This window comes from Fringilla coelebs (genome assembly GCF_963513975.1).
Source record: "Fringilla coelebs genome assembly, chromosome: 13".
Lineage (NCBI taxonomy): Eukaryota > Metazoa > Chordata > Aves > Passeriformes > Fringillidae > Fringilla > Fringilla coelebs.
Genome location: NC_140039.1, coordinates 6,112,569 through 6,134,569, shown reverse-complemented (window position 1 = coordinate 6,134,569; position 22,001 = coordinate 6,112,569). Strand labels below are relative to the sequence as shown.

Sequence of the window (22,001 nt, the reverse complement as noted above, 5' to 3'; positions counted from 1 at the left end):
TTATTTAACACCTCTCTGGACCCTCCACACTGCTGTAAGGCAGCACTGCTGCCGAGAGAGGCGGTTTGTCCCCTGCTGTCCCCTCCTGCCTGTGACATTGCCACCCTGCCCCTCAGGAAGCAGCAGTGGGCTGGGCATGGAGCAGCCCCATGGCCCTGGGCAGTTGGCTGGGAGTCTGAGCTTCCCTGCAGTTTGATCAGTGCCCTCCCAGTGATGCTTATCAAAAATGCCCTCCCAGTGATGCTTATCAAAGATTTTTGACTGTGATATTACTGAAAGTTTTTCTTTAATTTAAGAATAATTATTCCAGCTTTCTTTTATGAATTAGCTTAAGCTCACTTTACTGTGTACAGGTGCATAAACAGGTGTTAAACTCCTAGAAGTGATCCTTGTGTTGTACATTTCCACATCTATTACTGACAGCACGTAATAATATTTTAGGGTAGGCCAGTAAAGTTTTGAAGGCAGTAATTTTATATTTGGAATCCATTTCTGCCTTTCTCTGTGTGTTTTTTTTTAGTAGTCTCAGAACTTGAGGTAATACTCAATGTCGTCTTTCTGGCCTGTATGTGACCTGGCAGGCTGTGCAGAGTGCAGAGGGAAGCTACTTCAAAGGTAGTTACACCAAGAAGTTACCATTTTTAAGGAGAAAAGCAGTAATATTTTTGGTATCAGAATTTTTGTTGTGACCTGAATAGCTCAAGTTTAATTTGAAGTGCTTGTGGCCAGTTACCTTTCACTGCAGTTTCTCTGCAGGTGAGATTCTGCCCAGTGAGTTCCTAGCGCTGGTAAGTGCCTTTACTGTCAAATGGACTTGTTATTTTCTCATTAAAGGGACATGCTTGGAAAGCTGCTTAGATGGAATTTAATGAACTTCTAAAATGTAGCATAGAATAGTGGCTCACAATAGTAAAAGCAAATTATCTTATTTTCTGGGTAAACAGGGAAAGAGCAGCAGCAAAGGTTTCTTTTTAATCTTTCTGACTGTATGTTCACTAATGAAAAGGACACTGTAAAGAAACAGATGTGTGGCAGGTTTTCATGATAGAGTTAATGATATTACTGTAAATAAAAGTGTTAATTATGGAATAGTTCTTAGAATGGAAGAGGGAAGAGGAAAATAAGATTTTACTCACTGTGTGGATTTGGGGTTTTCTGTGACAACTAAACAACTTTATTGTATATAGTATTATCAGTATTTTAATTTCATTTAAATATATGTGATGATGGAAACTTGATCTTGGAAGTTGTGGGACATGCTGGATTCTTAGAGAGATGTAATATATCTTTATATTTCCAAAATATAATTATTAAGAAAAAAACAAAACAAAACAACTAAGGTGTCATTTTGAATTGGGAGGTGCCTATTACATAAGATGTGCTTTTTTAGAAGACATCAAACCCTGTCAGCTTTGTGGAGCTCTCAAAGCCCTGTGCAGGGTGGCAGCTCAGTTCAGGCTGGCTCATGACTGTGCTCTGAGGACCAGCCCCCTGAGTCTGTCAGAACTCCTATCAATTATTCAGTGGCCTCAGATGTTTAACAGACAAAAACCCTGCCCTAAATATTGGGAAACTTTGATTTGTACTTTTATGCAGTGAGCTCAGCTACCCCATTTCTTCCACCTGACTCTTTCCCCTCATCTGTCCCTTCTTGTCTAATTTTTTTACAGGGTCCCAATCTGAGCTTCTCAATTATTTCTTGTCTCCCTTTCCCTGGTTGCTTGGCAGGCACTTCCCAGTCAATCCCAGTCTTTATTTTCACGAAACTTTAGTGTGTTTTCTTTAATTTCCTGAATTTTTTTGGGTACTTCTTGCTATCCTAAATAACTTAGTTGTTGTTGCTTAGCTGTTACTTTAACTATTATGAAACAGGACAAAAAATAGTTGACTTAATTTTTCCTGCAATTAAAAAATTGACTGGACAATTTGTTTAGCTGACAAGGAGTGATGTGAAGAGACGTTTCAGCAATTTCTTGAAGAGGCAGAAGGGATAGGGAAATGGGGATATCCATTTGCCTTTCAAAAGGGGAAAATATTGTGACCAATTGAGTGCTAAGAAGATAGAAACCAAACAATAAGTTTTCTGCCAGTTTTTGTCTGGTCCTTGTGTCACAGAACAGAAACAGAATGGCAGTTTGTTTTTGGGGAACTAACAGCATCACTGACAAGTTTAGAGTCAGGAGGATGATTTTAATGAGCCACTTAGGCTTGTTGTTGGATTTTGGTGTCATACTCTGAAGTAGCTGGTGAGCGTTCTGTCTCGGAGCTGACAATAATTGCCAGGCTTGTCAGCTCTCGCTGTGATACTGGTGCTGTCATCGTGGAAATCTGCATTAGAAACACAGCTAAATGCAAGACTTCTGTTTAACAGTTATTCTGTTAACAGCATAGTATTCTGGAAGGAACATAATTATGATTTGATATTTCTCTTGAAGCCACTGCATTGCTGTGTTAGATGAAGAACAGAATGCTGGTATTAAAATAGTTGCAGAAAGAGGAAACACAGACATTGTGTACTTTCCTTTTTTAAAAAGAATTCTCTTGTGTGAAGCAATCTAAAATAAATCTTTTCTTGTTGTCAGTTTCATTTATCCTAGAAAAGCCATACCCTGTTTTAAGATATAATTTTTTAACACCTCTAACACATTCCACTACTATTTTCCAAGGGGATTTTTTTGTCAGTAAATCTGGGAAATGCATATCTAGGTAGTAAGCTTTGCAAAAGAAAAGCCAGAATTCTCTTGCACATGGACAACAGGCTGAGCTATTTATACTCCATGTTTATCATTTGTACATTTACTCTTTCCAGTGCAAACACTGGTACTATCTCAGCTGCTTTTTTGAGAGCATTATTGGGCAGTGGATGGCACCATTTTCTAATGGTGTTCCTCCATTTTATTAGAGGAAATGAGAGAGCTGTGCCTTATGGAACATCTTTTGCTAGAGGTCCTCAAGTTGGTTTGGCCAGGACCTTCTGATGGGTTGAATAATCTAAGCCATCACCTTTCCTTTTCTGATTTCTTTTAGCCCTCTGCCCTATGATGTTGAACCTCTTTACCAGTTTGAACTCAGTCTAACAAAAAAAATTCATTCTCTTGCATAAAAGTGGCTGTGTAGAGGAAAGAAATGTGATTTTATAGCTCCTGCTGTGGGAAGGATTGCAGTGCAACTTCATCCATATTGTGAAGCAGAAGGCAATTCAGACAGGAATTTCTGGTGAATTAAATGGGCTGTGCTGCCACAGTGCTAAAGTTCTGTCATAACTGAGTGGTTACCAAGAAAAAGAGCTTTTATATTATTGGTAATAGTCTAATGGCAGATTTATTATTTTTGTACCTGCAGACTCTTCTGTTGTGGAACTTTGATTATTGCTGTGCTTGTTATCTCCATCATGGAGTTTCAGCTTTAAAAATCAGATGGAATTAGATGAAGAATATTCACCTGGCTCACAGGGCATTTTACTGCTGTGTCTTAAGTTTTACATGCACAGAATCACAGAACTGGGTAGATTGGAAGGAACTTCTGGGGATCTCCAGTTCAACCTCCTCCCCAAAGCAGACCCTATTAGAGCAGGTTGTTGAGGATCTTGGCAGTTGAGGTTTGAATATTTTTGAGGAACCCACAACATCTCTTGTTGTCTATCCTCAGTCTATCCTAGATTTTGACCACCCACAAGGGAAAAACATCTTCCGTTTATCTAGCTGGAATTTCCAGTATCTGATGCTATTAACTAACCCTCCCTTGACACATTGATTAAAGAAATTAAGTGTAGAATTAAATCTAGCACTTATTAAGTGGTTTAAAAGCAGATGAATTGATAAGAAAGCAATTGAAAATGGAGAATTTTTATTCAGTGCTGCTGGTTGTAATAGGACCTGCAGGGATGTGTTCTAGTCTGTTATTCACTAGTCTTATTAATAGCAATCAGGAAAAATCAGTGACATAGAAATTGCTGATGATGCAGAAATAGGAAGTTAAACAATGATTAGTTCAGAAATTGTGTGGTTTCTGTCAGACACTTGGCTCATTTAAACAGCACTGACTCCAATACATCCAAATATAGAAAGGCCCCACAGATGGTGTTTGTGTCCTGAGGTGCAGTGACACTTAACATGATGGAACATTGCTATGGCAAACCAATCCCACATCAGCCTCTGCCTTGCTTTTGACAGCTAAGAGGATAAGAAGTCTTGCCTTTCTAGACGGGGGCATCTGGAGTTGCAGAGAGGGAGAATAATCGAAAAATTCTCTGTATAAATTAATGAGATGATTGCTGGGCAGCTGCTACTGATTCTGCAGTGTCCTCTTCAGAATAGATGGGGAACAGCCAGAAAGGTTCCAAGGTCATCCATGATGGCAGCGAGTCCCAGGAGGGGAACCTGGAGCGGACCTCCAGGTTGTCCATCTGAGTCCTTTACAGCGAGTTAAGGTCCACCTATGGCATTTTCAACATGTGCTTGTGTTGCCTGTTTAAAAAAGTGTATCTGCAGCAGTGGATATTTTGCAGCCTCTCAAAAATTCAGTACTTTTTGGACCATATGCGTTACAGTTTTTTTCTGAAGCCTGCGCACAATCTTCTCTGCTGCTTGGTGTTCCTTATCCTATTTGCCATGAACAAGAGAGCTCATTCCATTTCTATTTCCTGCAAGTTTTTGATTTAAATTGTTTTTGTAATTTTGTCATTTCTAGACTAAAAAGTCAGAGTCAAATCCAACCTTTAAAAAATATGAAGTTTTCTGAATATTCTCATTATTGCTTGAAAGAATTACCTGTTTATCTATGTCTTCTTGATGTATAATAGATAAAAATAGAGAGATAATTAAATAAATAAATAAAAGTGAGAATAATGTTCCAGCAGAAACCTGACAGAGTGAAGAGATTGCTTTCCACATTTGCTCAGACAAACTGCAGAAGTTGAGTGAGGAGTCAGCTATTGCGACTTATAAATGGGTATGTGGAGGAGGGTTGCAGGTAGCTGATTGATAATTGTGGTAATCTGTCAACAATCTGTCAATTCTCTCAAAGAAAAAAAAAGGAGGACAAATCCCAGTATTTACAAAGCAGAGCCATGCAAATTTGGAGTAGTATTGAAGGCACATCTTAATAATTAGGGTGATTAGCAATAGATTAATCATGGAAAGCAGTTGTTTCTTTATTACTGATATCTTTAAAACAAGACTGGATTGTATTTTCGATGATTTGTTGCCACATTATCCTGGAGGAAATACGTGGCAGCAATCTGTGAGCAGGTTTCTATGGCGTGTGCCCTGCAGGAAGTCAGACTAGATAATCACAATAATCCTTTATAGTCTTGGAATGGATGAATCTTTAAATCTGTTTAGTCAGTACCAGCTGTGTTGAAAAACAGCATTACTAAAATACAAAACAATATGCTATGAGGTAGGGGATGTGCTGCACTGATGTGTTTTATATTCTTCCAGGCCAAGAGCATTGTATGAAAAAGACTAATGGTTTTTTAGGAGTCTTTGTCTAGTGATGCCTTTCAGAGATGAGTGCTAATTCTTGTACCCCTTTAAACTCATTCTTTGTGGTTTTTGATGATTTATCTCCTTGGTGAGGACATGCTTTTTGGCTGTTTATATGGAAACTGTGGAAAAGATTGACATTCAATACCTTCTTTTTTGGGCTTTCCTGCATTTCAAACACTGTAGGGAACAGCAGATATTTTGGCTATCTTCAAGTGGGAGATCACCAGAAATGGTTCAGTTGCCTGGTAAAGGTGTCAGGGTGAGTCAGGACCATTTCTTTGCCTTTCAGACAGGTTTAGCAGTTGGGATTCAGCTGTGTCCTGGAGGGCCCTGCTCTGCCAGACGTGCTAGGCAGCAAATAATGCTGCTAACACTGCTTGGCTGTCATTTATTAACTGGAGCTTTTCACCACTCTCCCTGTGCAGTGATGTTTTTCTTCCTTTCCATTTGGCTTTTGTCTGTGAAGCATCCTGAGCCCCAGTGAAAACACCCAACTTCCACCTCAGAAGGTGACCCTAATTAAAATAGATGGAAAAAAAGCTGAGGAACTACCTGCACTCCACACTAACAGGAATGCTTTGGTACTGTTTTTTAGAATAATGAAATGCCCAGAGTCAAAAAGCATGTTTTTATTCTGGTGTTATTGGGAGCTTTGTTTAAAATCTGCAGTTTTAACAACTGCCAGCCACAGGTCCCTTTACAAATATTTGAACTGCTTTTGTCACATACATGAAACAAACATTTTTAAATTGAAGAGGCTGGAATTAATTCTTTATCCTGGGAGTTTACTTATTTTCTCTTCGCTTTTTATTTGTAATTCTCCCTCTCATCTTTGAACTATTTTAATTTTTTATTTACCAAAAACTTGAATATTTTACAGAATGAGTGAAAGCAAATATTTAAAAACAGGCTTTATTTATAATTTACATCCTATTTGGTGCGTTCTGCTTTTCTTTTTTGTACTTTTTGTTTAACTGCTAAATTGTAATTTGTTTTCACTCCTGCTGTATTATGGGATGGCTATCAGCTCAGTGCCAGAGTTTAAAGCTCCTCAGCTTCACATGATCTTTCATGGGGTGAAGTAGCTTAGCTTGCATTTGAATCAGTTATTATTTTTCCAGTATTTTTCCTGAGGCCATGTGTGGAGCTGCAGAAGAAATTATTTGTTTATATAAATCTTACTTTGATGGATCTGGCTCTTCCTAACAGCATTTCTGGCTGTTCTGAAACCCACACTCTCTTCTCACAGAGTATCTGAGTACATCATACAGTGCAATTCCATTTGTTATTTGTTCTCTGGAGGCATCATCCCTAAAACATGGGGATCTCTGCACCTGAGCACAGCCACCACAGCCTGCAAGAACTGTCTGTCCTGGCTTCCCCAATATTCCTGTTCTCACAAGTTTTGTGTCCATGACCCCTCTGAGATCGAGGCTGTAGGAAAATGGTGCTGGTCATTGCCACAAATGGTATTCTCTGGATCTTCCTCTTTAGGAACCTTTTGTTCATTATGTATAAACACTCCAATCCAGACTTGAACAAGGGAGAGAGCAGTTATGTAGTCACTGATAATAGCTGCTGGTTCAAGTGTGTGTATGCCTTTATTCTGCACCTCATTTCTCCTCCTGTCATGCTCCAAATTAGGAACATCAGAGATGTTTTGCAGCAATGAGCTGTGGCTCCTGCATTTATTTTGGCTCTCTTTTTTTTTTTTTTTAAATAATGGTGGGAGGCACAAAATGTGTCTGAGCCACCATTGAGCATTACTGTTAAAACTGATAAATCAACAGGAGTTTGCATATACTGAAATAGCTCAAAGAGCCATAAAGAATCATTACTTCAGTAATGAGAAAATCCTCATATGTAATGGAATTTTGATTTTCATACTCTCACAATTTTATGTTTCGTTTCTGGTGTTTGAACAGAAATAACTACATTATAATGCACAATAGAAACAGAAAATTTTGAAACTGTAGATTTTTTAAGTTAGAAAACAACTTGGGTGATCAGCTTCCCTTCCAAAAAGTCCTGAGCTTACAAGTAAAGTGTACGTAATTTCAGTGCATCTTAATCTTAGAAAAGAGTTGTGCTCTTTTTTGAACTCAGCCAAGTTATTATTTTATATATCTATTTTATAGAGACAAAATTAGGGCTTCCAGGAAGGATTGGAGTTGCACTAAACATCTGTGTGGAGCAGTAGAAATGGATCAATATCTATTGAAACTGCTGGGTAAATGTGCTACTAATTCCCTTGTGAAGAATTTTTCTCTGCTGGGCAGTGGTCTCAGACTTTGCAAACCCACAGACTTTTTTGCTTAGAACTGTTCCTTTGAAACTGAAATTGTCTCTTTTAGAGAACTGAAAATTGCTGGAACCTATCTATGAGAAGCATAGTTGAAATGGCATTACTGTTTTGAATTTCCATTAGACAGTTTAGTTGGAAAACCACTGAAATCCAGTCAGCAATTTTCTTTAGGGATTCACAGAAATGTTGGAAGACAAATGGTGGCACCATGCCCAGGATCATTAATTACAAAATGCACTAATCAAACCAGTTTGCAAATAATGGTCTGTGTTCTGTATTTTGTGGGAATAATGGTGTGTGTTTTGCTTGCGGTTTTCTTTCTTAGTGTTTTAAGTGCTTCTAATGCTACTTTAAAGTGGCTTTTGGCAAAATTTTCTCTAACATAATGAACTTGTGTTATATGACCTGCAGGGACCCTGACAGAGACAAAGAATTGTTAAAAATGTTCAAGATGACTCGTACTGACCCAGTCCTACAGATTCTGGGACTTCTTTTGAGCTTTTTTTCTCTGAAAAACTGCTGTTTGTCAGGTCCAAAGCGCTAATACTCCTTCTAAAGCATTCCAGTATGTGAAGGAGAATATTAATTTTGTGCCCTGTGGGACAATGTGTGAGAGGAGCTGGGAAAAGGGTGAAAGTATCAGGTTGTATCCTTGAACTCCGCTGGATGTGAAGTTCCCTGTTAAGAATGTAAATAGCATTGGAAGAGCAGATGTTTGATTTAAATGCAGTGGAAATGCTTAAGGGAGAAAGTATTTTTCAGCTTGAAAATTTGGCACAGTAAGGCACTGCTAAAGGGAAACTATTTATCTGACAGAGCTTGTAATATACTGTAATCAGTTTGAATTTCTTCAAAGATATTTATCATGCAAGTTCTAACTTAGCATGACTATTATCAATTAGTTTGGATGTTAATTATTTATTAAGTCCTCTTCAATAAATATGTCATGTTTATTCAAAGTGTAAACAAAAGTATTTAACTCTACTTTAAAACTGATGTGCAAGGTAATATAATTCTCTGTCATGCAGAAAACAGCCTTAAAATACTGATTTTTGTGGAGGGATATGTTGTATTTGCAAAAGAATGTAACCATTTAGTTATGGGTAGGAAGGTTTCTTCTGAATACCTTCATTTCTTTTTCATTTAAATGATAGTAAAAAGTCTTCTGAAAGTGTGAAATATAGAGGCATCCACACTTATCCAATAGTGCTTCAGTTTCTTTTAGAGCAGAATGTTTTTGTTTGTTGCTTACAGGTGCATAGCACCAGTCAGTATCAAATGCGGCATCTTCCTCAAGTCCTCTAGGTTCAGATCTTCAGCAGGTGAAGGTCACACAGCTTCCCCTTTTCCAGTCCATCAGGATAAGTGGGATCTGCTGGCACTCAGTGCTTCCAGCAGGCGGCATTTTGGATGGCTGTGGTAAGATCCCAGCAGGAGGCTGGCAGTGCTCCTCTTCCAGCCACATTTACCAATCTTTCAAGCCTTGTGGGAGCAGAACTTCTGATGGGAGAAGAAATACCTTTGCTGTATTTCAGGACCATCAGTTCTCCCTCTGGAAGAGCCCACATGATTCAGCAAATGTGTTTTGGAAAGGACAGGTCCATTATGGCTGTGGTTTTAATGTAAGTAGGAGACGCAAGTGTATGAGGAAAATGGAAGGTGATAATGTGAGCAGGGAACATTTGGTACCAATTCTAGTTCTGCTTGTTAAAGCTCCTTCACTGCTGGGACCTCGTGTTTACAAACAGGGGAGGACAGTTTGGGGATGTGAAGGTCAAAGGTGTCCTTAGCTGCAGTGACCTGGAGATGGGAGAGCTTAGGATCCTGAGCTCCCTCCTGAGGGGAGGAAGCAGGATAAAAAGCAGGATGACAACCTGAAAAAAGATCACAGTGGGAAAAAGAAGCCTCTTCCTGTTCTTGGGCTCTTTCCTTGGTGTAATGTCTTCCAGAACTTATCTTATCTAGTCTTGTTAGTCATACTATACTTCTGAAGAAATATGATAAAGCAGAATGTATTGCCCTCATGTTCTGTCCTAACACATCTGTGTCATGATGGAGGCATTCAAGACTGGGGGGAATCATCCTTAATTAAATAGCAAAAGCCTTGCATGCATATGTTTTTTCCTCAGAATGGAATTTTATCCTAAATTGTACATTCTTACATTTAAGAATGTCTAGAACAAAATGTTCTTACAACATAAAAACAAATAAGTACATTTAATATCCAAAGGATTTGGAACTGAATTCAATCAATGTAATATGGCTTGAAAAGGGGTGTTAATGTCACTTGTTTTGCAGTATTATCAAAATGAAAAATTAGACCTCTAAATTTATCCCCTTCAAGTCCATTTCCATAAGCTTTGTTAAAAGTTTATGATGATGTTAGGAAATGAGGTTAATGTTGCTGTTGCTCCTAAAGATTTAGGAACTCAGTTCAATCTCAGCCAAGCAATGGTAAGCTGCAGGCTGTGCCACAATCTTGTTAGGTGGGGCTTTCTGCAGCCCTCAGCTAGTGGCAGCCAGGGTAGGGCAGGGCTTTAGACAGAGGGCAACTTTAGAGTATTTCTTCAACCAAATTTTTCCTCTTCTCCTAGTAATTATCCCACAGAGCCCCTTATATCCCTTCTTTGCATCCTATTTTTTCTGTTAAGCAAAAAAGCTAAACAACACTAATTAACCCCAGAATACCTGTCTCATGCTGGCCAAGGTGCATTTCCTGATGATGATGTTTAAGGAGTAGCAGCAGCATATGAATACTGATAGTAGGAAGTGTCAGACACCAGAATTGTCTTAGATTTGTTTTAACTTGTTTCTGTAACTGCTAAATGTTGTCATCTTGTACTTGTCCCAAGTTGCTGTATTAGACAACTCAGGCATCTGAAGCTGTAAATAAGGAAGAGATATGAGAGTCAAGATGCACATCTTGACTGCCAGGGAGTGTAGTAACTTGTACTCAGAGCTATTTACATGTGTGGCATAATTGATGTTTAGAGTGGAGAAGTTGTTTGTACTATACTGAGTTACTATAAATAAAAATAGGCTCTGAATTGCACATTAGTGTGAGTTAATCATTTAAGGTCTGTGAGGTGATACAAACAAATAGGAGAACATTTCTCTTCCTGAAGAAGAGCAATAGATTGGGAATAACCCTTTGTAAAAACATTTTTCTTCATAATTTTCTGTGGAGAGCTCTGAACTGAGATGGGTTGATTTGTTAAGTAGAGAGCATTGTGACAACAGGTTTAAATATTACCCACCGTCCCTCACAGCAGATCTGAGGAAAAGCTTTTTCAAGGCAAAAGAGCTTTGCTGACATTGCGAGGATTGTCCTCCTGTGTCCTGCTGTTCCTTAAGTGCTGCTATTGCTGCAGTGCTGCCTGGGCTCCCCTCTGCAAGAGGTTTAAGGCTGTAGGGTGTTTGTTTGGTTTGCAGCAGATAAAAGATATCACCAGGTTTTTGGATGTGCTGGCAGATAGCTTTGATTTAAATACATTATTTTGATTTTGGAGCAGAACAAACCATTGTTGGTTTTGGTTTATCGTAAAGAATTTGAATGCATTTAATTTATTTTTTTAAAATGTGCAGTCCAATCCAATGGAGTTCTGAAATTATTTTGGAGGCAATCCAGTTGTTGCTCTGCTGCACAAGGTTTCTGGTAAAGCATATTAAATGCTCCTCAGGAGAGGGGGAGGTCAGCACAAGCGCTGCACAAATGGAATTTCTAATACATTTAGGAGGCATGGGGGGAATAAGGAGGGGTGAGAAGTTTGCATATACACTGCTAGTGTGAGGTGCCTGTATCCAATCAGCTTCTCTGTGATTTAGGGCTTCATATCACAGGCTTCATTCTTCTGAGAATTTAGTTTTATTTTGCAGCTCAGGGAAAGCCAGGATTGTTGCTTTCTCCTTGGATTGTTGCCAAGAGTGCAAGGAACCTTTTTGTGAGGTTACTGATGTAAATTCAATATATCTTTCAGCTTTTGAGCTATTTGGAAGAAGCATAAGGACATAGTATATCTAGAAAAAAATTACTACTGAAGTATGATATATGGTATTTCAGGCAGGTTATTTAATCTAATAGAAAGGAAAAGCTTGTAGCAACATCTCTGTTTATCTTGTACAGGCTTTGTTTTGTTGGTTGTTCTCTGCTTTTGCTTTCTTTATTGATGTTACATCACTGTTTTTACTACTTAAGTTCTTCCCTTGTCACATGTCAATATATTAAGATATTTTACTCATTTTCAATGGCAAAAGTCTGAAGAACTTATTTTTTCTGTCCCTCTGATTTACTGGGCTTTGCTACAAACTGTAAATTGAAATGCCCTCTGTGAATACGGTAGAGAATCAATATAAATAGATTTTTATTGGAGTAAATAATTTCTGTTTGAAGCTGAAAGCTATGAATATTCACAAGAAAAAATAAGTAAAATTCATGATAATGCATCCTTATTAATAAATTGAGAACTAATAAATAGAGACTTTCAGGATAGAAGAATGAAAATAAACCTAAACTGAGATGCCTTTCTCAATCTGTTACTTGATTTGGAAGACTTATGTTGTTTATTTGGCTTGACAGTTGTAGAGGCCTTTTCCAACCTTAACATTTCTATGATCCAGTGACTCTCAGTGTCTAATGGTGTCCTGTCAGAGAGGGGTGAGCTCAAACCCAGCCTCTTGTGAAAACCCCAGGATGCTGCCTCAACCCTTAGTAAATGGAGTTTGTAGTTTTTATTAGAAGTTGTAATTTCTTAACTTTATTCTTGCTGGATGTTATTTTCGCTTATTTGTTGTTTGTATTTTTTAACAGTTTTTAAAGTCCATTTTAGTTCTGTAATTCAAGAGGACCAGCTGTCTAGGCACATATGGAGAACTGATGAATGTGTGCATGTATTAATTGTGTTCTCAATTGCTTTTTCTGTGGGTGCCAGTCACGACACCTGTGTACTGTCCACATCTCCCACAAAAATTTTTAGCTCTTTTCTATTTTTGAGACAACTTTGTGTTGACTTGTAGTCTGACCTTTATTGATCAACAGGCACTTGATCTAATTTGGTAGGTGAAGTTTAAGGTTTGCATGGTAATATTACAGATTTTGAGTAAGACTAAACTATAAATATTGCAAAAATCTTTAAATTCCAACAGAGTTTTAATATAAAGTAATTTGCTTAATTAAAACCATCCTGACAAAACTGAGAAGAAAGGCAGGATTGTTGTGTTGATTCTAGCTTTAGTATTTCCTTTCATGTGCTGATGGTGCTTGCAGGCTTTAATATCTAATGTAGATACCAAAATCCATAACAAGGAACCTGGGGAAAGCTACTCACTTGCTTTTATAAGGAAAATAATTTTTTGCGCCCTTCTCCCCCATTACAGCTTAAGGCAGTTTTATAGGAAATGTCTTAGGGGACTGCTCTTGAGAGGGGCGAAATCCTGACTTTACAGCGGTGGTAAATGAAGTCATGGTAACAAAGTGCCTGTAAATAGGTCATCTGCTGTAACATACCGGTCTGTTCTACATTTCCAATGATGTGGTATTTATTTAGGGAAGATGGCAGAGGCAGCCGTGGTGTTCACCAGGCACCTGAGGGAACCCACCCGGGGAAGCGGGGCCTGCTCTGTGCTCGGCTGTGTGGGGCTCCGGCCCAGCCGGGCTGTCGGGATCCCCAGCCCCTGTGCCGGGTGCGGGCCTGGCATGGTGTGAGGGAAGAGCCGATCCCAGCTGGGGGCTCTGGGACAGCAGCTCTGGGGCAGGGACATGAGGGGAACGGGGAGAAACAGCCCCACACACTGGAGCTCAGCAGGGGGACGTGAACAGGCAGTGGAGCTGGGATCCACACTGGGATCTGTGTGGGCAGAACCCACCCTGGCACAGGGCAAAAGTGGAAGGAGAGAGAGAGAGAAGCAGGGCAGAGCTGCCATGGACTGACCCCTCCATTCTCCGGTCATGGTGGGGAGGAAGTGATTCTGTGAAGGACGGAGGAGTTGGGAGTAAAGGGAAAAAATGCTGGGCTTGGGAAGGGGGTGCTTGAGGACAGGGGCTCTTTGTGTCTTCATATCTCCCCTCCCAACTCTGTTGGAATGGCAATAAATAAATTCCCTGAGGGAGTTCTGTTGTGCTGGATGGTGGTAGGTGAGTGAGCTCCCTGTCTTTATTTCAACCCACAAATATTGTCATTTCCTCCCCCTGCCCTGCTCTGTGGGAGAGGGGCCAGGTGAGGAAAGCTCCATGTTAAAAATGAGAGCAGGCTCCCAGTACTAAAGCGATTTCAGCATTTATTATAAGAAAAAGAAAGGCCTAAAGCATGGAGGCCCGCGGGCCGAGCAGGAGCGTTCCCGTTGAGGATGGTGCAACGCCGGCGCTGGGGCTGCTCAGCAGCCATGGCCCCCATGTCCCAGGTGGAGCAGCACGGATCCAGTGGGTCAGAAGCCCCTTTTTATCCCGTTTTTTGTCCCTTTAGATTGGTTTACTTTTGGATCCTACATTTGCATGAAGGTTTAAGGCGCTTGATTGGCCCATTACAGTTTGTCCAGACTGGCTCGTTTCGCTTGGGGGGATGCACTTTACTTAGGTGTAATACGGTACACTGAGTACCGTAGTTCTTCTAACTAACACCTTTTACAATATAATAACCTAACTAACAGTACATGCTTAACGATCTATCAACTATTTTACAACAGTTTCTAACCTATTTTTAACACTCCACACCAAATCCATCTTTTGGCTTTTGAACTCCACAGAGTTAATACAGAGTTCTTAAAAGAAAAAAAAATCTGTCAGAATTCCACTTTTTGATGCATAGCTGCATATCTGAAGATTATCCAAACATTGATTAGCGTGACTTGTTAGTTATAATGGATCAAAGAAATACAGCACATGTTTTTATGTCTGGGGATAGTAAAATGAGGCAACATGATGTCTTAGAGGACTTGTGCTGCTTGTGAGGAGAGTCCCAATTCATGAAAGCCATCCAGGTTCTTTGTTTGTGACTCATTTTAATTACCACCATAAAGTTCTGCAGATTATATATATTTTCCCGATTTGAAAAATATGTTTATAAATGCACACAGCAGGCCATTCTGGATGGACTGATAAGGTGCTCCTTGCTTGGGAACTTGTGATAATGTTAGCTGAAAAAATGAGAGGTCAGAGATTGTATGAAAATTAAATATGAAACAATTAATGCTTACACATCAGACTAACTTGCACAACTTTTATTTAACTGCTAACAAGATGATAAAGTTTCAGGTTTATTTATGCTGCTACTCTAACTAAAATGGAAGGAATTTAATACTTAAAATTTGGGGGGGGGCGTAGAGGGGGTAGTTTCTTAAATGTGGTGTCTGGGGCCATCTCTTATACAGGTTTTTTTACATGGGGGTAGGATTCCCTAGTAACTTAGTTTAGTGTTGAATTTTAAAGGGTTTTTTTTCATCTTGAAAGAGAGAAGTCATTAAAATGTATCTCCTTCGTTCCTTCTCTCTCATGTGAAGCTTATTAGTCCCTGGGCTCCTGTAGTGTGAGGAGGGATGTTAGAAACTGATTTTTGACTGCTTCAAACTCCCTTCTGCCTGCAAGCCTGGAAGTAAGCCACTTACAACTCTGTTCTAGCTCTCCTTTCTCGCTCATGAGCGTTTTCCTTCACTATCATGGATTTTGCATCTATGGTTCTTCGTAACAGTTTCCCTGAGATCACAGCCACAGCTCTGCTGGCTTTCACTTTCTCTTCCTCTCTTCCTTGCCCTGGGCCCTGGATTTTCTGTGTTTAGCTCTCTCTCAATACTTGTGCATTCAGTTTAAAGCAGGTGAAACACTTGTGTCCTGTAGTCTCCTTTATTTGTATTTAAAGTAAGTACTTCTGGTTCTCCCTGGCTTGTGTAAAATGACTGTTTAAACGTAACCATAGAACATAACTGTAATTTAACCAGCATGGTGCTCTGGACCTGACTGCTTTGATAACCTTGAACCATCATTACAGGAGTGAGAAAGGGGCTCTCTTAACAGGTTTACTTGGGAAGTCTCAATATGATGGTTTGGGACCTGATTCTCACGATAATTTCATTCCCAAGTGTTTTATTATTAAAATATACCTAATTTGGTATTTTGATACTACCAAACTCAATTGTTTTTATCTTTTCATCTTGTTTTCATGTGTTTTTAAAAGTGGCAGCCTTTTATTGTTCATATAGCATATAAAAATGGACATTTCCCATACCTACTGTCATTGTCAGCTTATATAGGATTTACTCGTGATCACATTTAGTAATAAAACCTAAACAAAATTGAGTCATTTTGAGCTTATCAGCTATGCATGATTATCTTCCTTGCATAAATTTATTCAGCCCCAGAAATTTATGTCTTTCTGTTAGGTCTGGTGTCTGTTTTTTTTTCTTTCAAGTGGGACCAGAGTATTGATGCACAGTTGAAAGATTGTGCATCTTTTCATCTCAAAATTGTTTGATAGGAACAACTGATGATGCCATCTGTGCTTAACCTGCTTCAGCAAAACAGATGTGTAATGAGGTTCAGAGAAATTAAAAAAATGCTTATGAAAATGGATTGCATTGATGTCTGTTTTCCTAAGTCATGCAGATCTAGTGGTCTTATAGGAAAACAAACTCAAGTAGGTGGAAGTTCTTTTTTCATCTCATCTCAGCTATTTTTGGTAAACAAGTGAAAAACACTTGTTCTAATAATGTGTTGCAACAGAAAACACTTATGTTTCTCTTTGTGGATGTTCCTCTATCAGATGTAATCTTGGTAGATGCAGGTGTCTCTATTTAGAGGGCTTTTATAACCTACTCATGTACAAGCAGAGAAGTGATCAAGGCAGTGCCAGCTGATCAAGTCTCCATGTCTGTCCATCCACTCGGTGTTTTCCCAAGTGACATTCAAACACTTCAGGCTTTGCAAAGCTGAGGGAATGGAGCTCAGCTGTTCAAAGAACAGCATCCAGCTGCATCAGGAGATCTTGTTTTCCTTCTTGGGCTCTTCTGTCATGGCTCATTGGCTGTTTTGTGTAATATTGGAGACTGACTGGACAGAGACAAATGCACAGATGTCCTTATTTTATCTTATCTTATGGGTGGTCTTGGTCATTTGCCTTAAACTTTCCTTTTTGGGGAATTCACATATAGTTATTTCCTGTAGGGGGAAAAGGTTTTTCCACTTCTGTCTCGTTTTGGGGGATTTGGTTTTGGTGAAGAGGTTTTTTTCCCCATAATTGAGTAATACCAGTTCTTTTGGAAAGGATTACAGTGTTAGTTGTGGAAGTTCTGGGGGGTGTTTTCTATTTATTTGTCTTTACTGATGGTGATGATGTGGGGGGTTTTATATTATCTATGGTAATTTTTCTCTTTCAAAGTAATTTTCCTGGTGGATTTTATTATTAATTGCTTTACTCCTTTAAGAGTGCCAGGTAATGAATTTTCACACACCCACCCCCCCCATACCTGGCTGAACTTTAGTAACTGGAATATCACAAATAATTTAAAAATGCTCTTTTGTTGTGGTGACTCATTGTTGCTGACTGCTCAGAGCCATTCAGTTAGTTGTTGACAGAAGTAAACTTTTTCACCTCTATCACTTTAAATCTAAATTTTTACATTTACTGTATGATTGGAATTCCCGCTGTGTCTAATGAATCCTCTTATTTAGCATTAGGTTCCATCAGAAAATGGGCCTCTTAGCAGATTGAGCCTAAACCACAGGAATAAGAAGTTATTTAGTATGAATTGCATCAGTTAACGCTACTTTTTGATGTAAATATTTTAAGGCTCACAAAAACTGATGTTTCTCTAGGGTAATTAAATGAACTTATTAATCTCTCTCTTTCTCTCTCTCTTTCTCACACTTTCCAAACTTATTCTCTCCCCCTCTCTTTCTTTCCCCTGCTTTCTTCCCCCTCCTTGCCTCTTTCTTTTTCCCTCTCCCCCCTCCTCCCAAAAATGTGCCTTTACAGAAACATAAGGTAGATCTTTTCTACAAACTGCGGCATGTGATGAACGAGCTCATTGACCTCCGCAGGCAGCTGCTCTCGGGGCACCTGACACAGGATCAGGTGCGAGAGGTCAAGAGACACCTCACAGTGAGGCTGGACTGGGGCAATGAGTAAGTACTGCCTCCTGTTTCTTCTAATTCTTCTCAAGTAAATGTTATTAACAAAAAAACCCTACTCAACGCTTTCTTTCCAATAGTATTTGTGCACAGGGAGAACTTGGGATTATTTGAAAATCAAGTTTAATTTTTTTCCTGAATTTATTGCTTTCCACAGGGAGTTTTGCTCTTGGTGTGAAATGTGCTGTTTACCAGTAGGCCTTTCCAAGGGCTCCCTGCACTTATAAAAAGATTAGGTTACTTCACTTCCTTGGTATCAACCTAGAGAATATTAGGTCTGGGAGGATGTGTTCAGAGGTACTTAAAATATATTTTTCTTCCATTGAGGAAGTATTTTAATGGTTGTTGCAAAAAGTAGAGAATCTCACAGTTAGCCAGGGACATGGGAGCTGAGGCTGTGATATTTAGACTTCCTGTATCATGACGCTTCTTAGAGGTTTAGTTTCCTTGGTCAGCTCCATGGTGATTTTGTGGAGAGGTTCTTTTAAAGGCAAAGACAACTGCAATTCATTCACACAAAAATGATAGTAAATTGTCATTAGACAACAACCAGCCCTTGGGCAGACTTGTGTGTTCTGGGATATGGATCAGACAGGTAAGTTGTGCTTGACACACATGACACTCACTCGCAGACAAACAATTTCCCACTGGGAGTGGGATAAGTGCTAATGAGCATGTGGGAGTGGGGAGGAGTCCTGTAAGTTGACAGCTGAGGAAAAAATCCCAGTTTTTCATTAAGCTATGTTTTATTCCATTCTTTGGTCACCTACCTCAAAACCCCCTCTGAGGAACATACGTGAACACCCTGATAAAGGTTTAGCAGCCCCTTTGCTGCACGTCAATTCTCTTGTTGAAAGAAAGCTCTGAAGGACATAGACCAATAGATTGCATCAAGTCTTTCTGCAGTGCAGAGTTACAGATATTTTCCTTTCTTATTCCCAATAGAGTAAATGGGAATCAAGAGACTGTTTTTGAGCATTATGCCTGCCTGGTTTTGCTCAGAGTTTATGGTCAAATTAGCAACAGGAAGCTGCAAAAATGCTGTGAGGAAAAAAAAGATGAGAGCAGAGAGCAATGCAGCAGTGAAGAGAAGAGGTTGTTCCATGAGGTGCCTGTAGACTTTTTTTGATGTAAAACCATTTAATAGGAATGTAATGTGAACTATAAAGGTAAATCTAATGCATGACAATTATGGAGAAGCCTCAGTGACATCAGTAAATATGTTCAGGATTATATTAATCTACTCAGGATTCTTGTTCAGGAAAAAAAAAATTCTGTTTCTTACAACAGGTATTGAACTCCCTATAGAAAGAGATGCATGATATCAGAGATACATGCAGTATTTAAATGTAAATGTCTGGGACTTTGGGGGTGTTTCTGCAACATCACTCTTTTCCACAGAATTTCTGGAAGAATTCTGCCACTTTCTTCTACCCCCCCTCTCTGAGGTTTATCACAAACCTTATTACCACCTGTGTTAGACATATTCGTATTAATATTACATAGACATATTCATATAGTATTGCCCTTTCTCAAGTATTAAAATAGTGGTAGTTGCTGTTCTGTCATACTTGAGATTTGCAAATAAAAGAAATTAAAAACATTGTTATTAATGTGCATTAATGTTGTCTGAGAAGATTGAGTTCCCTGCATTTTCAGCAGGGTTGTAATTAATCAAGACAGTACAATGTAACAGGAGATATTCCATTGCTAAGCAGCTTTCAGGAAATAGCAGTCTCACACATCTAATATGTAACATGTTTGCTTATTTAATGAGACACTCTTTTTATCCTGACCTTGATCATCAATGAATTGTATTATTTGGGGAGGAGTGATGCAAACATGAAACTCATACTTCTTGTCATCACCAGTTACTGTTTTTTTTCACTTTGTTAAACTGGTACAATTTTCCCTTAAATACACTGGCAGTGGCTCTGGAATTCATCCCTTGTGTCCTGGTAGGAGCTGGTGGAAATCAAGGGACAGATACCCTCCTTGAATGAATAGCTACAAATTGCTTTTTTTGTGAAAGAGCTCATTTAGACTGTTTGAAAACAGTCTTCACTTGCTTCATTTTGTGTGCTTACTGTATATACTAAGAAGTTTTGCTCTGTAGCTTGGCCTATTAAAATGTGGGAATATTATTTTAAAAAATAATTGCTGCTGAACCCCTGTATTGTTGCTAATCATTTTTCTAACACAATACTGATTGCTCCTTCCTATAGCCATTCCATTTTCTGTTGCTGACACATTCTTTCTCCCCTGTACAAAAGAAAGGTCCTGGACTCATCCTTTTTTTCATTCATTCATTCCTGCTTTCTTCCTTGTTCCACTTACCCCCAGGTAGCTTAGGTTTGTACACTTGCAGGGCTGATATTGGTGCTACAGAGGTTTTTGTATTTCCCCATCAGACTTTGGCACCTTCAGATGAGCGCCTTGCTGGTTTTAGACTTGCACTTTTAAGCATCTCTGTGTATTTTTGCACAGCCAAAATCTTATCTGCTGTTTTCTTTCCTGTTTCACTCTGATACAATTGGCCATAATATTGATCTATGAAAGGCTGAAATGCTATTGGAAGTGTCCAATGGTCTGTGAATAACAAGGAAAAAGTTGTAAAGCATGAAACAAATGTTATAAAGCTGAAGTCTGCTATTTATAATCTCATTTAAGTCACATTAAAAAGTTGAATCTTCAGTTCTTCATCTCATTTTCTATCATGTTACAAATAAAACAGATACTTGATTTTGAAATTTTTCTTTAGTTTTTTGCTTTTACATGAATGGATAAGTCTTTCAGCTTTTACTATTGCTTAGAATGGGGAACCAGAATGCAGCTTTTTTGCTGATGAAGAGCTGTTTCATTGTGGAGACTTTGCATCAAAAACAGATGAAGGAATCTGCCTGACAGGGCTTCTATTTGAAATGTGAATCCTCTGCTTCTGCTTCAGTGCCAAAAGCTAATTGCAGCAGTATGTGCAATACCTTGTGTGCCAGAAAGGCAGATGAAGCTTTCTTCAAAGTAATTCAACTTGAAAATCAGAGGTCATCTCACCTGATCTTCAGGACTGATTCTTTCAGATTAATGTAGCATCTGTCAGGAGATTACCAGAAAGCATCCAGGTTTCCTTGCATACTCAGGGAAGACACTTCCTTCCCTATAAATGTGGAATATATATTCTATGTTTTGGGTCAGAAACAGAGTAAGGAGGGGGAGGCACCAATACCTTGATATTTTTGACAGATAAAAGCCATAAACAAGATGAGTTTGTAGGCTTTTATTACTTTTTAGTCAAAGGTTATTCTTTTTTCCCATAAAATGTTATTAAAATCATTGCATTAAAAAAAAATTCCAAATAGTTGCCATAAATCCTGCACAGAATGATCCACAGGTAGCCAGAAAGCAAAAATGAGTGTTTAAAAAGAAAAACAAAGGGCAAAATATTAGCCATGTATCTTTTACACTGTCATACAAAGAAAATAAAACATACTTTTAATGTCATGGTTTTTCTCCTACCTCAGGATTGCAGTTAAAAAGCCTGTAGCAGCTGGTTAGTACCTACTAACTACTGACATCCATAACTGTGGAGGGCAGCAATTGTGTGACCTAGTGAAGTCACCACAGTCTTGAATTTCAAAAAGCCCTAAATTTCAGTGCTCACACTCTTTGATTATTTTAGGGCTTGGACTGATTTATCATCTTGTCATATTTTCTTGACATAAAAGGAATAAGAATGACTTTTTTGTAATGTTGTAACAATTAGCTTAAAGTTAGTAAAATGCATCTGGAGATAAGAATTAAAAGTACAGATGATACCTGTTTGGAGAATTAAAGGCAGTTTTATTACAGTAGCTGTCATTACATCAAAGGGGAGATCAAAATAGGATTGACCAACTTAAACAAGCATGAAGAAATGCCTTTAAGAATTGCAGGAAGAGCAGCTGCCATTTCTATCTGAATGTGCAGCATCTTTCCCTCTCCTGAATATGCTTGGAGTAATGATTGAGTTGGCATTAAAGGTGTGAGGAACTTTGCTGTAAGTCAATCTTTGAGGAAAACCTGAATAACCTCTCTCTGTAGCCTGATACTGCAATGC

The 22,001-nt window shown here is 38.8% G+C and overlaps 1 protein-coding gene across 1 annotated transcript in view; it reads left to right on the top strand.

The window, feature by feature from the left end:
- The window catches only part of DOCK3 (dedicator of cytokinesis 3), a gene marked incomplete at both ends in the record, with an annotated part of 180,583 nt that overhangs the window by 42,359 nt on the left and 116,223 nt on the right, over positions 1-22,001 (top strand). The window contains one exon of the mRNA XM_084214222.1: positions 17,754-17,902. Within this exon, the coding sequence (XP_084070348.1) occupies positions 17,754-17,902 (149 nt within the window). The remainder of the gene's footprint in view (positions 1-17,753; positions 17,903-22,001) is intronic.